This window comes from Schistocerca nitens, chromosome 1 (assembly GCF_023898315.1).
Source record: "Schistocerca nitens isolate TAMUIC-IGC-003100 chromosome 1, iqSchNite1.1, whole genome shotgun sequence".
Classification (NCBI taxonomy): domain Eukaryota; kingdom Metazoa; phylum Arthropoda; class Insecta; order Orthoptera; family Acrididae; genus Schistocerca; species Schistocerca nitens.
The window spans coordinates 949,349,141-949,364,350 of NC_064614.1; the positions used below are offsets into that span (position 1 = coordinate 949,349,141).

The window sequence follows — 15,210 nt, forward strand, 5'->3', positions numbered from 1 at the left end:
TTTTCTCTTATTGTTGTTCCTTGAACGCTTTTACATTGCCATTTGTCGTCATTTTTTGGGCAAAACATTGCAGGACAGGCATAATAATTTATATGTAGCATCGACACATTGATTTTGAGTTCAAATTTCTGTATGTCATGCACTTGTGCTGCCACAGGCACATTGTGCATTCTGGTTTGATCTCTTCCTCTATTTTGCACTGTTAGGTGGAACAGTATGAGCAAAACATCAGCATCATAGATGGAGCAGAAGTGGAAGATTTTTTTTTTACATATACTACAGATTATACATAAACAGAAGAAGAGAGAAAAAAGTTATGTCATATTATATAAGAGAAACAGAGAGGAAAGTGTGAGTAACAATATAAATTTTATAGGGCACATAGTAAAGGAAATCATAAAAAAATATGAGTAGTTGGCACTTTCCACTATGTAATGCTTGCATCGTAGACAATATAGTAAAATAACGAAAAAAACGCTGTTAGTACTACTTGGCATAATTTTGACACTGATTTGGCTGCGAGCATGACAGTTGTTTGGTGAGAAGCACTTTGTATCACTGATTTCACTAAGAAGAAACACTTTATGCTACTATACTTCACTATTTGAGGCGAGAGGAGAAAGCACTTTATCTTTTCTGTTGCGCGTATTCACGTTATTCTTGTGGTGAGTGTGGTTAGGTGGCTGGTGGTGGTGTTGAGGGTCACAGCGGGGAGGACTCTGGCGATTGCTGTCTGCAGCGGAATCTGCAGGAAGTTTCTGAAGTTCTCGAGGTAGCGCCTGTGCTGCTGGGCCGTCTTGTTCTCCTGCCAGTGGTCCATCAGGAAGGCCAGCTGGTCGTCTGCCTCCTCGCTGCGATGGCGTGTGCCGTCATGAGTCGCCAGTCGCCTGGGTCGTGGAGATGGGTTGCAGTCTGGGGCGGTGATTGCTTCCACTGTGATGCTTCCCGGCGCCGTTCTGTTGATGTGGGCCACCATCTGCTGGCACGCTTCCCACATGCTGGTGGCATTCCCGCAGGTGAATCGATGCTCGAGGGTGTCAGTCGTGGCACATACGTCGCACTTGTCACTTAACGACGAGTTTTATCTCCGCCAGTCTTTGGTTGGTTGGTACCGTTCTGTTAACTATTTTGTACCATGTCTCCTTCGCATGTTTAGGTAACACGTTTTCCGAGACATTTTCCCATATTTGTTTCCAAAAGTATTGCGGGAGTTTGTGTTCAATTTAGTTTTTTGCCAGCTTCCCCCTTAGGGCCCCGTATATTTTCTTGGCTGTTCTGTGGCTGGGGTTCGCCACGGTGTCCAGAACCCGGGCCCTTAGGATTGACATTCTGTCGCGCCGACCACTCAGCTACCGGTGGCGGGCAGGGATCGCACTGGCTGTTCGTCACATGAGAAAAGAAGCTCGTACAGCACTATATTTGTTTGTAGGCATTCTCAGAATCATTGTAAATGCCTAGAGAAGATAGCCTGTTGTCTCTTCTTGTCAATTTTCTGTATCAGTTTGTTTATAAAAACCGGCAACAATTTTTCTTTCGACTTGCAGATTTTCCAGAGCAGAAGACAGTAAGAATCTGCAGAACGACCTGCAGAGAATTGACGGATGGTGCAGACTCTGGCAGTTGACCCTGAACGTAAATAAATGTAACATATTCCGGATATATAGGAAAAGAAATCCACTACTGTACAGCTACACTACTGATGACAAACAGCTGGAGACAGCGTCTGCCGTAAAATATCTTGGCGTAACTATCCAGAGCGACCTTAAGTGGAATGACCACATAAAATAGATAGTGGGAAAAGCAGACACCAGACTCAGATTCATCGGAAGAATCTTAAGGAAATGTAACTCATCCACGCAAGAAGTGGTTTATAAGGTGCCTGTTCGCCCGATTCTTGAGTGTTGTTCATCTGTCTGGGATCCCTGTCAGGTAGGAGTGATAGAGGAGATAGAGAAAATCCAACGAACAGCGGCGCGTTTTGTCACGGGATCGTTTAGCTGGCGAGAGAGCGTTACGGGGATGCTGAACAAATTCCACTGGCAGACGTTACAAGTGAGGCGGTGTGCATCACGGGGAGATTTGCTACTGAAATTTCGGGGTGCTGTTTTCAGGAGAAGTCAGACAACATATTACTTTCCCCCACATACATCTCTCGTATTGACCACGAGGAGAAAATTTGAGAAATTAGAGCCAGTACAGAGGCTTACCGACAATCATTCTTCCCACGCACTATTCGCAAGTGGAACAGGTTTGGAGGGATCAGATAGTGGGACCGAAAGTACCCTCCGCCACATAGATGTAAATAGATGAATCAAATGGAACGACAGGCGCACGGACGGCGGTAGGGACAGCACTGTTTCGAGCCTGAGGGTTTGAGCGCATGGTGGTTAGGAACGCGTGTCGGAGTACGCACTCGAAATTTCATGGCTCACAGCCCTCAGTAAGTCATATGATCTATTTTCTGTCGCCTGTCGCTTCTTTTGTCTCTGGCAATGGCTTCGGACACCATGGTAAAATGTATGTCCCTCTTATACACCCATTCTATACGGCAGAATAGGCGACGATAAATGGCAGATCTGACGACAGAGCACAATGCTGATGCAGGCACAAGTGTTTTGGAGCACGCTGTCAGCGAACGTTGGTGAATGAGGCTCTTCGCAGCAGGCTATGTGTTCCCATGTAGACCCAATGACATCCTCAGTTACGATTGCAGTGAGCAGGGGTCATCAGAATTGAAAAGTGCATCAGTGGAAATGCGTTGTCTTGTCGGATGAATAACGTTTTCTGTTACACCAGGATGACGGTCGTAGCCGTGTAGGCCGCCATCTAGAAGAACGGCCGCTCGAAACATACCGCCTCACGGGCGCAGGCCGGGGCCAATATTACACTATAGGGGACATTCATTTGGGCTTCCTTGGGACCTGTGGTAGTAATCTAAGGCACCATGACAGCTGTAGACTAAATTAACGTTGTTGTGGACCGCCTGCATTCCTTGACGCTCGATGCCTTCTCCAAGCGTGGCAGCTTTCGGCAGGATGAGTGTCCAGAATGGTGCATTATAGTGAGCTTATGTTGACATATTGGCCAGCAAACTCGCCTGATCCAAATGCGGTAAAAAACACCTGGGACGATAACGGCAGCGAGCTTCGTGCCCACAAACCACCAGTCCGTAAATTGCGGGAATTGCACGACTGTGCGTAGACATCTGGAGCCAACTACATCCGCTAATCTTGGACTTGCCGAATCCATGCCACGCAGAATAATTGTTTTACTGCGTTCCAAAGATGGACCAATACGCTATTGACTGGTGATGTTAATATTTTGGCTCAAGTGTAGATGGCAGGTAAGTAAGTTCAGAGATCGGAGGAAGCCAAAGACAAACAGTTTTCGACGGGATCGTGCCTTCGAAGCACAGTTGTGTCGAGATCTGACTGAGGGCAGATTTAGCTCTTTTACGCACGCTGTCACGGTGTCTCGTCACGTTAGCGGCGCCTAGGAGTGGGGAGGGTGATTGTATCGAGTGACGAGACAGCGAGAAATAACCGGGGAGTAGGCCAAGAGACGTGTCCTCTCCGCGTGATTCAGACTTCCTGTCCCCCGGCTCGCGCCACGCGCCGCCACACTAACCGCCGGGTCGACCTCACCCACTCGCTGGCTACGCAGGAAAGCTGCGTCTCTTCAGGCACACCGAGATATGTGAGAAATGTTGCAGTCACATTTTCTGCATGCAGCATGACACCACATCATTCCCCCATGACCGCCAGATTTTGTCAATTGTTCACGTATTTGCTTGGCTATTACAGCTCTTGAAAATCAGTTACCACGGAGAAAATGTGGAAAGTAATGCTTGTGCCACCGTACCTTGCGCAAAAAGAAAATCTGAACCCATACGATATCGACAGTCAGCTAATGAAAAAGAAACGCGTAGAAACACTATTTTTGCATGTGGTGCTGCCAGGGGGCAGTAAAGGATTGGTTCAAAGTTTCTCGCTGTGAACGGTGTAGGAACTACGTATTAGGCGCTTACTACGAAATGCTGAGTACTCACTGACTTGCTAAAAGAGTGGACTGTTGTTTCTAACATCGTCTCGGGATTTTAAACGATCAGGAAGGCATCGACACTGACGAAACGTCATAGTACAAGTATTTCAGCGAGGTAGTTTTGTGGACCAGCCGAAGTTTGAACGGTCCTTCCGAAGAACTGACTGACATCTTGGATGTGAGACACCGATGTTGGCACTGGTCGCAGCTCACGACAGGTACACTTTACATCTCGAAAACGTCATCGACATTACTCAGCGAGCACACTTACACATACACTAGACTTCGTATTTTTTGTCTGGGACACATCATTCCGCAACCACATTAAAAATGTTTCGCATCCTCCGGTTCTGACCAAGGTTGTCGGGAGGTTTCCTTTCGTTGTAAGGCGAATGGTGGAACTGGAAATCCCCTCTCAAATATTCCCGCCTGGGACTTCCTTTGCCTCACGACCACCTCGCCTGTTACGTGGGTCACTCCGGAAGAAATTCACCAAATTTCTTTAAAAATGCAACTTTTGTCTATTCCTTTGGAGGTCGTAGAAACATTTTCCCACTTGTATTCACCTCTAATTCAAGCTGTCTGCGCAAGTCGCCCTGTCATAGGACTTTGCCAGGACGGCTTCTGCACTAGATGTTCGCCTAAAACAGTGTTCGGTTCCGAGAATGAGACAGTGACAGACATTCATAAGGGACTGACGGAGGTGTAGAGGGATGATGCTGTTGATCGCAGTGTAATCAGCCGTTGGCCAAGCAGATTATCTGGCGAAAGTGGGCATGCCAATACTCGGGACCTCTCGCGCAACGGCAGACCGGGCACTGCACAGACTCGTGACTGTCTGTAGCGGATCCATAGTCTAATTTCTGCTAATAAACGCATAAACAGTGAACCAACTGTCAACCCGATCAGGAGTAGGAGAAGCAAGTGCGTGCAGAATATTGAGAGTGCTACAGATGAGAAATATTTGGGCCAGACGGGTGCCGAGAAATCACTACCGAGTCGCAAAGCTTGGATGGACAACACTGAAACATCCACCTTGCCTTCCTGATCTGGCACCATTTAATTACCACCTCTTCGGAACGGGAATTGAAGATTATATCTGTAGTGGACTGTTAAGGCAGCCAGTCCACAGTGAAGTAGCCGAAAGGGCACGCGTACACACACGCCGACTGGCGCGAAGTCTGGAACAGGATTCGTAATGAATGTGATAAAGAAAAGAACATAGCTACTAGAACACTTAACTTTTATCTCGTCCTTTGGTATGCAGCATTCTTGATGATACAAGTGAGACTCTTTAGATTCATAAAATGGTATAATTGGCGCCTTGCTAGGTCGTAGCCATTAACTTAGCTGAAGGCTATTCTAACTGTCTCTCGGCAAATGAGAGAAAGGCTTCGATCAGTGTAGTCGCTAGCAATGTCGTCGTACAACTGGGCGAGTGCTAGTCAGTCTCTCGAGACCTGCCGTGTGGTGGCGCTCGATCTGCGATCCTGACAGTGGCGACACGCGGGTCCGACATGTACTAATGGACCGCGGCCGATTTAAGCTACCACCTAGCAAGTGTGGTGTCTAGCGGTGACACCACAATATCTCCCCTGTGAAGGCTGCTAAACAGTGCTAAACGTGCTGGTCGTGGCTTCTACCCTGCATGGCTTATTTTAACGGTGGCGTAAGGCAGTTGGACGAAGATTATGTGGAAAAATGACATTTTATCTCTCAAGAAAGTACCAACTTACTGAAAAAATATGAAAGATACTGAAAGTGAATTGGCTATTAAGAAGACACTGCGTATTTATATGGGAATGCCCCTCATATTTGGCTGAAAATTTCATGACTCTTCAGTGGATCATTTTCGAGCAGTCCGCCCTACCTATAAGGGTACGGAATGAAAAGTGATAGAAAAATAAAAAACGAAAAGGTCGTCCTAGGAAACTGGCCGTGCTAGCCATCCCAGCCGCGTGCAGCAATGCATGTTTATATTATTCTAAACTTTGTGACGAAACATCTATTTTTGTAGTGGTTTTATATTACGTTTACACCTTTACTATTCATTACATTACGTGTACATTGCTGGAAAACGTCGGCTAACACACTTCAGATTACCGATTTCTGAAAAACAATATGTAGATAACGTATGTGAGTAAAGATACGAGTTTTGAAATCGTTGAGCGCAATTGCGGATGTTTTACGCCACTAGAGATCCAAAGTTACCATAAATTGTGAAAGTGAGAAAGATAAGTGGACGAGCAAACATTCCTCGATATTTGGCTAAGTAAAGGGGCATCTTCAGTAGAAAAAAAAGTTTTGTGATTGAAGAAGGAATACTTATATTTAAGTCCAGGATAGAAAAAAACAACCTGATGAAAGGTCAAAGTGGAATCGATCAAAATTTTCTGAATAATTGTAGATCGGAAACGCGCCGTTTGGAAGCCACCTGTACTTCCAGCACGCAAAAGCTCGTCCGCTAAGCGTACTTGTTTGGGTATGCCTAGTAGCGCATTCTATCTTAACAAATTAATGGCATTACGTTACACTTAGCGCAGTTAATGTAATACTCGAGCTTTACCAATAGACATCACAGAACATTCACATCTAACATAACCAGTCACGGAAAGGATTTTACAGTTTGCCCAGTTGTGGCTGTTCACCTGGAACCATGATCTTCAACTAAATTAATTAAAACCGTACTCTTTAGCAGAAGAGGTATACACTGGGGCAAGTTAGTTTAAATGGGTATACTTCCGCGTATTCGTCACTATTTGGCGGGCGTTTTATGCCCGTAACTCTACAACGACGCATTTCTGATCTACGGTTATTCCGAAAATTTTTCTCCATACACGTCCCCTCCGCTGCTCTGATTAGCAGATTATTATTATACAGTATATGTCATATGAAATTAACCATCAATAATACCTGTATAGTAAATGCGGAAATGTAATAGAAGAAAAAATATAGACCTGTCATGCCAGGGCTTAAATTTATTACACGGACAGATTTCCAGAAATACAGATAAATCGTTTATTCTCTGCAGCGTCTACTTCTGCGACCGAGACTTTATTGCAGGCCTAATATTGCGCTTTCATACATGTGACATAAATGGTTAGTTGTTTCCTTCTTCCTGACGTCACTCCATTTCCATTGCACTTTCATCAAATAGTCTCTGCTGATCGTGTATCTTGAATTTGTTGGCGTCTCTGAACCTTTTCTTATGCCACAACACTATCTTAACTTATGGGGAGGACTTGATGCACCTTCTGTATAGAAGCCGAATAGTTTAAAGCCTGCCCAAGTCAAGTATGTTCCCAGAAGGAGAACGGTACATTTTTAAGCTGATGGAGTTGAAATCTGCCAGCGATGTAGTTCTTTCTTATTAGTTTATATTTCTCGGAAGTATAATACTAACGAAAATAAGGCATTACATTCCGTGCTGAACCTTTTGTTTGCCTTGAATACACCTCTCCATTTCCTTGCTCCTTATGATTTATTGAAGTAAGTGCTTGCTAGTAGTTTGTTATTATCGTCTGTGTATGTTGTGACTTATTCAAGCAACAATGTCTCATTGAAAAATATATCCAATTACAGATCGCGCACTTTGACTTGCCCCTGAGCGGAGTGTGCTAAGAGCTGTGGTGGTAAATTCCTATGGGACCAAACTGCTGAGGTAATCGGCCCATTGGCTTACACACTACTTAATCTAACTTAAACTAACTTACGCTAAGGACAACACACACACCCATGCCCGAGGGAGGACTCGAACCTCCGACGGGGGCAGCCGCGAATCGTGGCAAGGCGCCCTGAGACCGCGCGGCTATCCCGCGTGGCAGTATCTTTCAAAGTAACGGGGGTCGGCTTGCAGTGCATTGACTGTTGGGATCAGCCCCGCCTCCTTCTGCTAGGGCAGCCAGATTATTCGGGGGCTATTTGGAAAGTAAGATCCGATCGGGCGCGAAATGTAAAACACAGTTAAAATCCGATGAAACTTTGCACATGAGTGTTAAACAGTGGCTCTGTTCTGAGCGCACAGTGAGCCCGTAAAGATGCCTACAAAATACTGCCTTCCGCCAAGTATGGGGGCCAGGGGAGAGATTTCGCCTGTTGTCCTGCAGCCCACATAAATACGGTTCCTTCTTCGTGACAATTGAAGACATGCGCGGAAAAACGGGCTAACCCTCAAATGTAAAAACTGAGAGATAAGTGTTGCGATCTGTTGAAGGGTACGGAAACTATCAAAATTGACAATGGTCTCACCCCGATGTGATATTTATATATTTAAGTGATATAATCACTTAGGGGTGAGACCAATGTCAATTTTGATAGTTTCCGTACTCAGCAACAGAACACAACACTTATCTCGTAAGTTTTCACATTTTAGGGTTAGCCCGTTTGTCCGCGCATGTATTCACTCCGCCGAGTTCTGCAGGGGCAACGAAGATGCTCCTGCAACATTTTCAGTGGGAGGTGGTTGATCACCCACAATACAGCCCGTAATTGGCTCCCCCTGAGTTTCATCTCTGGCTCACATGAACAGCTGGCTATGAAAACATTTCGGCAAAGGCAGCGAGCTGTAGGCCAGCGTAGAGAATTGGCGGAAAGCGCAGGGGTACCTTTCTAAGACGAGGGTGTCGGAAAGTTGGTACAACGCTAGACAAATGTCTAAATCGGAGCGGCGACTGTGTAGAGAAGAAGCTGGAAGGTGTAGCCAACAGTCGCAAATAAAACATTTTTGAGAAACAATGTTTTCTATTTCGCGGCTGATCGGACCTTATTTTCTGGATAAAGAAACGAACATGTCATGGGTTAATACGTCGCAGAAGTGACATATAGTTGACGGCGAGTCATTAGTAAGACCAGGTACAGGCTTCTCGCTCATTTTGTAAATAATATTAACAATCACTACGAACAACAGTGCACGCGAATCAACAGTAGATTCACAAGGTTACTTATTGCTGCGACATACAGTGCTGTTACGTAGCTATGGTTGACAAGGAGCATAGCATTCTGGAGTTACACGAAGTCAGCCGACTTTCACCGATCAGAAAGGCCAAGTAGAAGTGTGTGAACTGTACGACAGAATAAATTAAACAAAACAATTGAATGTTCCCTTTCACCGCGATACGCAACATTGCCTCCCTCATGATTGTAAACAAAGGCCGCGAGCTCTGTTCTGTGTTTGGGTAGTAGTGGATTAGATTTTTATTTTGTGAAGAGGCGGAGAAAAAGTTAGAATTCACGCAAACGAGCTAGTGCTCCGTATGCTACATGATGCGAGTAAATCCATAGGTCAAAATGTCTCACAGTAACAGAAAACATTCGAAATCTAGGCGATGCCGAAGGGGCCATTTTTTATTAAGAAGAGAGGACACGCGTCTGAAATAAACGCTGGGGTTAAAAATCGATCCTTCAGTATCGATAAAGAATTCTTTGAAACATAGTAAATCGATGTAAAAGACACAACACCGATACTCGATGATGCCAAACAGGCTACTTGTTACCATTGTAAGTAAGTTTCTCGTGAGTTAAATGAATCTTTTTGCGAATATGTCTCACAACGACACCAGTAAAGCACATTTGCTGGTTGTCAAACGTGGCCATGCACACCATTAATCAATCACACCTCGTAAACCTGAGAGATGACAACCTTTCACGGTTCATTCTGTTCATGCTTTAGCGGTATGTGTGTCTGTCGTTTGAGTCTTGTTTTTCTTTCTTTTTTTTCTTCATTGCTAAAATGATATTTCAACTTACATAAATACATGCTCCATTTATGATAAGTAAGATTACATTTGACCCAGTAAATATAAGTACTTACATAAAGGAAACCCACATATCCAGAATTAAGTTTCTTCAGGTGTTTGTATTCTGTCAGTTGTCGAATAATTGAAGGAGTCAGCGAAAAAAAAAGTGCTAAACCTCAATATCGCAACGATGAGTCTAGTCACGTTAAATGTAGTGTTTTCGAATGTGTCGCATACTGGTAACAAGTAGTTCTAAATTGTTGATGGTGTACAACAACCAGCTAAAAATTGGTTTCTGATTATTTTATTGAGAAAGATCCGTTACCCGTTTCGAATTTACACAAATCATCACAAGACGGCTTTTACGCTCTTGTCAAAACATATGATGCACAGGTTTACTGGTGACTTGCCGTGGAATGTCCATGTGGTGCGTCTATTCTTGCGGTTTTCTTCCAACGAATTATATTCACAAAGATGTTTGTATTTTCATCATCACACTTGTCAGTTAGCATTATACAATACTTTCGTTTAGTCAAAAAACGGTTTTCCAATGTGCACCACTTTTTTTATTCACAAAACACAATTTTTTTCATACGTTGTGAATGAAAACATGTGGTGCACATTGGGAAATCGTTTCGTGGCCAAACGAAAGTGTTGTATAATGCAAACTAAAGAATGTGAAGATGAAAACATCTTTGCGAATATAATTCATTAGAAGAAAATCGCGAGACCAGATGCTCCACATGAATATATCACGGCAAGTCACCAGTAAACCAACGCATCATTTGTTTTGACAAAACCGTGAAAGCCGTCTGGTGATGAATTGTGTACATTCGAAACCGGTAACGGTACTTTTTGAGAAAAGTAACCGAAAACCAATTTGTGGCTGGTTCCTGCCGGCAAGAAATTTATTTCATACAACAGCCACTGTCTCTGAGCATGTTTTTATTTGACAAAATTGCAACAAGTAGTTCTATTTGTACTGCCAGAAATTTGTACTATGTAAATTGTTTTGTCTCATTGGGTTTGTATTCAAATGCCTCTAAGCACCATGGGACTTAACATCTGAGGTCATCAGTCCTCTAGACTAGGAACTACTTAAACCTAACTAACCTAAGGACATCACACACATCCATGCCCGAGGCAGGATTCGAACCTGCGACCGCAGCAGTAGCGCGGTTGCGGACAGGAGCGCCTAGAACCACTCGGCCACAGTGGCCGGCTGCGTTTGTATTCTTGTGTTTGAATTTAATGAGCATATAATGTGCTCTCGTGTGTTTCCACTTTCTTCCGCCGACCCTTCAGTTTTATTCTTTTCGTATGTTACTTTGGAAGGTACTGCCACGCGGGGTAGCCGCGCGGTCTTAGGCGCCTTGCCACGGTTCGCGCGGCTACCCACGTCGGAGGTTCGACTCCTTCCTCGGGCATGGGTGTGTGGATTGTCCTTAGCGTAAGTTAGTTTAAGTAAGATTAAGTAGTGTGTAAGCCTAGGGACGGATGACCTCAGCAGTTTGGGCCCACAAGAACTTACCACCAATTTGCTTGTTTTGAAAGATAATTATAACAAATTACAAACAGTTTCAAAAGGTTTTCACGCGGTCAGTTTTAACATTAAGGATGATTATGAATTGATACAGCAATGTAGGGACGTCACATTCGCCCACCAGCTACGTCAGCGGTTATTGATATTCTATTTTTTTAACCCTTACCTTGTTAGGAAGCGTACTCCAAGAAGTGGAGGGTAATTCTGTGATATGTTACAGTGGAGAGAGTAGTAAGAATCACTTTTTACGTGAATCGCTATATGAAATACCAAGAGGCAATAAAAAGAATTATTACAGTCTCTAAACAAAAAAGTTGTGGGATACGTAACGTTATTTGTCCCTTTTTTGGGTCATCAGCCCTCTGGTTTGTTGCGACCTGCAAACAACTCCCTCTGCTACTTTATTTATTAATAAATAAATACAATATGAGACATATTTTTACGCTGATTTTTAAACCATTCTGTACAATCATCATGTAACATTGATGTTAGATACATCTACACTAATGGCCATTAAAATTGCTACACCAAGAAGAAATGCAGATGATAAACGGGTATTCATTGGACAAATATATTATACTAGAACTGACATGTGATTACATTTTCACGCAATTTGGGTGCATAGATCCTGAGAAAACAGTACCCAGAACAACCACCTCTGGCCGTAATAACGGCCTTGATACGCCTGGGCATTGAGTCAAACAGAGCTTGGATGGCGTGTACAGTTACAGCTGCCCATGCAGCTTCAACACAATACCACAGTTCATCAAGAGTAGTGACTGACGTATTGTGACGAGCCAGTTACTCGGTCACCATTGACCAGACGTTTTCAATTGGTGTGAGATCTGGAGAATGTGCTGGCCAAGGCAGCAGTCGAACATTTTCTGTATCCAGAAAGGCCCGTACAGGACCTGCAACATGCGGTCTTGCATTATCATGCTGAAATGTAGGGTTTCGCAGGGATCGAATGAAGGTTAGAGCCACGGGTCGTAACACATGTGAAATGTAACGTCCACTGTTCAAAGTGCCGTCAATGCGAACAAGAGGTGACCGAGACGTGTAACCAGTGGCACCCCTTACCATCACGCCTGGTGATACGCCAGTATGGCGATGACGAATACACGTTTCCAATGTGCGTTTACCGCGATGTCGCCAAACACGGATGCGACCATCATGATGCTGTAAACAGAGCCTGGATTCATCTGAAAAAGTGACGTATTGCCATTCGTGCACCCAGGTTCGTCGTTGAGTACACCATCGCAGGCGCTCCTGTCTGTGATGCAGCGTCAAGGGTAACCGCAGCCATGGTCTCCGAGCTGATAGTCCATGCTACTGCAAACGTCGTCGAACTGTTCGTGCAGATGGTTGTTGTCTTGCAAACGTCCCCATCTGTCGACTCAGGGATCGAGACGTGGCTGCACGATCCGTTACAGCCATGCGGATAAGATTCCTGTCATCTTGACTGCTAGTGATACGAGGCCGTAGGGATGGAGCACGGCGTTCCGTATTACCCTCCTGAACCCTCCGATTCCATATTCTGCTAGCAGTCATTGGATCTCGACCAACGCGATCAGCAATGTGGCGATACGATAAACCACAATCGCGATAGTCGGAAACGTCATGGTACGCATCTCTCCTCCTTACACGAGGCATCACAACAACGTTTCACCAGGCAACGCCGGTCAACTGCTGTTTGTGTATGAGGAATCGGTTGGAAGCTTTGCTCATGTCAGCACGTCGTAGGTGTCGCCACAGGCGCCAACCTAGTGTGAATGCTCTGAAAAGCTAATCATTTGCGTATCACAGCATCTTGTTCCTGTCGGTTAAATTTCGCGTCTGTAGCACGTCATGTTCGTGGTGTAGCAATTTTAATGGCCAGTAGTGTATGATTTTGTGTTGATTTTTATCAGCTATGTGTTTAGACGTTGATGATGAAATCGAAATCATGAAGATCTTCCAACATCGTTCATCGCTATCCATAGAGAGAGGTGTGTGTGTGTGTGTGGGGTGGGTCTACTCACCGAGGCTGTTGTCGAGGGGGTGCGGGTGCAGCAGCTGGCCGCCGCTCTGCGTCTGCGTCTGCACCACCGTCTGCGTCTGCCGCACCGCCGCCATCTGTAGGGAAAAGCAGCAACCATCACACACCCCGCAGCACACAAAGCAGGCAGAGAGCTTACAAAGCTAGCAACAGCTTAAGCTTCGCGTCCGAGTTTCTGGAGCACCCGTGCACGAAAATTCCTCCCAGACACCTCCGGCCTCTTGTAGCAATACATTCGACTCTCGATGAATCGAAATTCGAGTGACCCAAGAAAAAGATCGAATAACTGAGAATTCGATTTAACGAAAATTTGACCGATCGTGATCGAATCAAGAATCTTATCGAAATAAGGATATCCCCAACAAAAATCAAGATAAAAAATGTAACTTTAGTTAATTTCAATACTATTCTCATTTATTTACAGAACGTATCGGAAAGACAAACTCAAACTGATTAACATTTTAATCGTAACGCATATACAAATTTTCTAAAACACAAAAGAAACTTCAGGTTGTAATGGTCCCCCTGGTCGTCGTTGATATCGCTAATTGCTGTAAACGCACTATTTCACTCCAATTTACGGAGCTTGTTAGCACTTGATGTTAGGTTGGCGCCATTACAATGTATTGTATTGTAGTAATCGCTGCTGCTTGCTGGATCGCTGCTGTGTCTCGATGCTGATGCTGGCTCTAAATCTGGTTGTCTAGGGTTAAAAAACATGAGGTCCCGTGTTTTTCATGTGCTTTTGATGATAAAGAACAAACGAAACCAACACATATGTAAACATCAAATATTTATTACTTTGGTGGCCATCTTAATTCCACTGTCCACCAAAGACCATAACACAACACAAAGTAGTACTTCCTTTACATGTTCTTTGCATTGTTTTTCCATCCCAAACAATAACACAGAAACACACTTCACCAAAGTGACATTCCGACTGCCCTGACTGCCTCCGACTGGTTTTTCAACCATTCTCGCTGCTTGTATTTATAACATTGTCAAAGAACTACTAAAAAGAGAAATAGTTTATGAGTCACATGTACATCTGTTATCATAATTTGTGCAGAAAAGTTATTAATTTGCATCGAGTGACATAATTTAACATGTTATTAAAATGACAGATTTGTTGACTTGACAGAATAATTCTTTGTTACAAAAAGGTCGTTTTTTAGAAGTTTGTCAATTGACTTCTCTAATTTGCATAAATAAGTAAGTAACGTGAATTATGAAGAATTACATTGGTTTTCGTCTAAAATAGGATTGATTACGTGAATACTGAGTGAAAACGCTCCTAGTGAACAAATAGGTTTCACTGGGTGATTTTTATTTAAGGAGATCCAAAATACCTAAGTTGGCCACTATTTTTCGTACTTCATATTAATTATTTAAGATAAACTTAGTGTTTTTCATGATGACATTTGCTGTATCAGTGATCAAGTGATATAAACTTTTGTGTGGGTCAGTTATTCAGTATAATTTAATGGGTTGACTGTTTATGGAGACATGTTGTGCAATCATTGTTAACATACACAATAACTTTTCTATAATCATAAATACTTGTTAAACTGATTGAATTTGGAAGGGATCGCATACTTCATTAAAGTAAAGCCTTTAATATGTTCCGTTACAATACCCCCCTCGGGTAATATCATTTACAGAATGTTAATGATATTAGCCGACTAGGAAAAATGTGTCAAATGGTTAAAATTTGGAAAAGTACTACAGTGACCGCTACACAGTTTCAAAATGACTTTTTCCTGGAAATATTTTAGTTGTGTTGTTTCAACTGCACTTTGTGTTATGGCTCTCAGTATGACAGCATAATAAAATTATTTAGTAATATATGAAAG

At 43.7% G+C, this 15,210-nt stretch overlaps 1 protein-coding gene across 2 annotated transcripts in view; it reads right to left on the reverse strand.

Moving 5' to 3' along the window:
- Positions 1-15,210, reverse strand: part of LOC126194536 (serine/arginine repetitive matrix protein 1) — a 368,411-nt gene that overhangs the window by 122,151 nt on the left and 231,050 nt on the right. For both annotated transcript variants that reach the window (XM_049932774.1, XM_049932773.1), the window contains exon 2: positions 13,341-13,434. In XM_049932774.1, the coding sequence (XP_049788731.1) occupies positions 13,341-13,434 (94 nt within the window). The remainder of the gene's footprint in view (positions 1-13,340; positions 13,435-15,210) is intronic.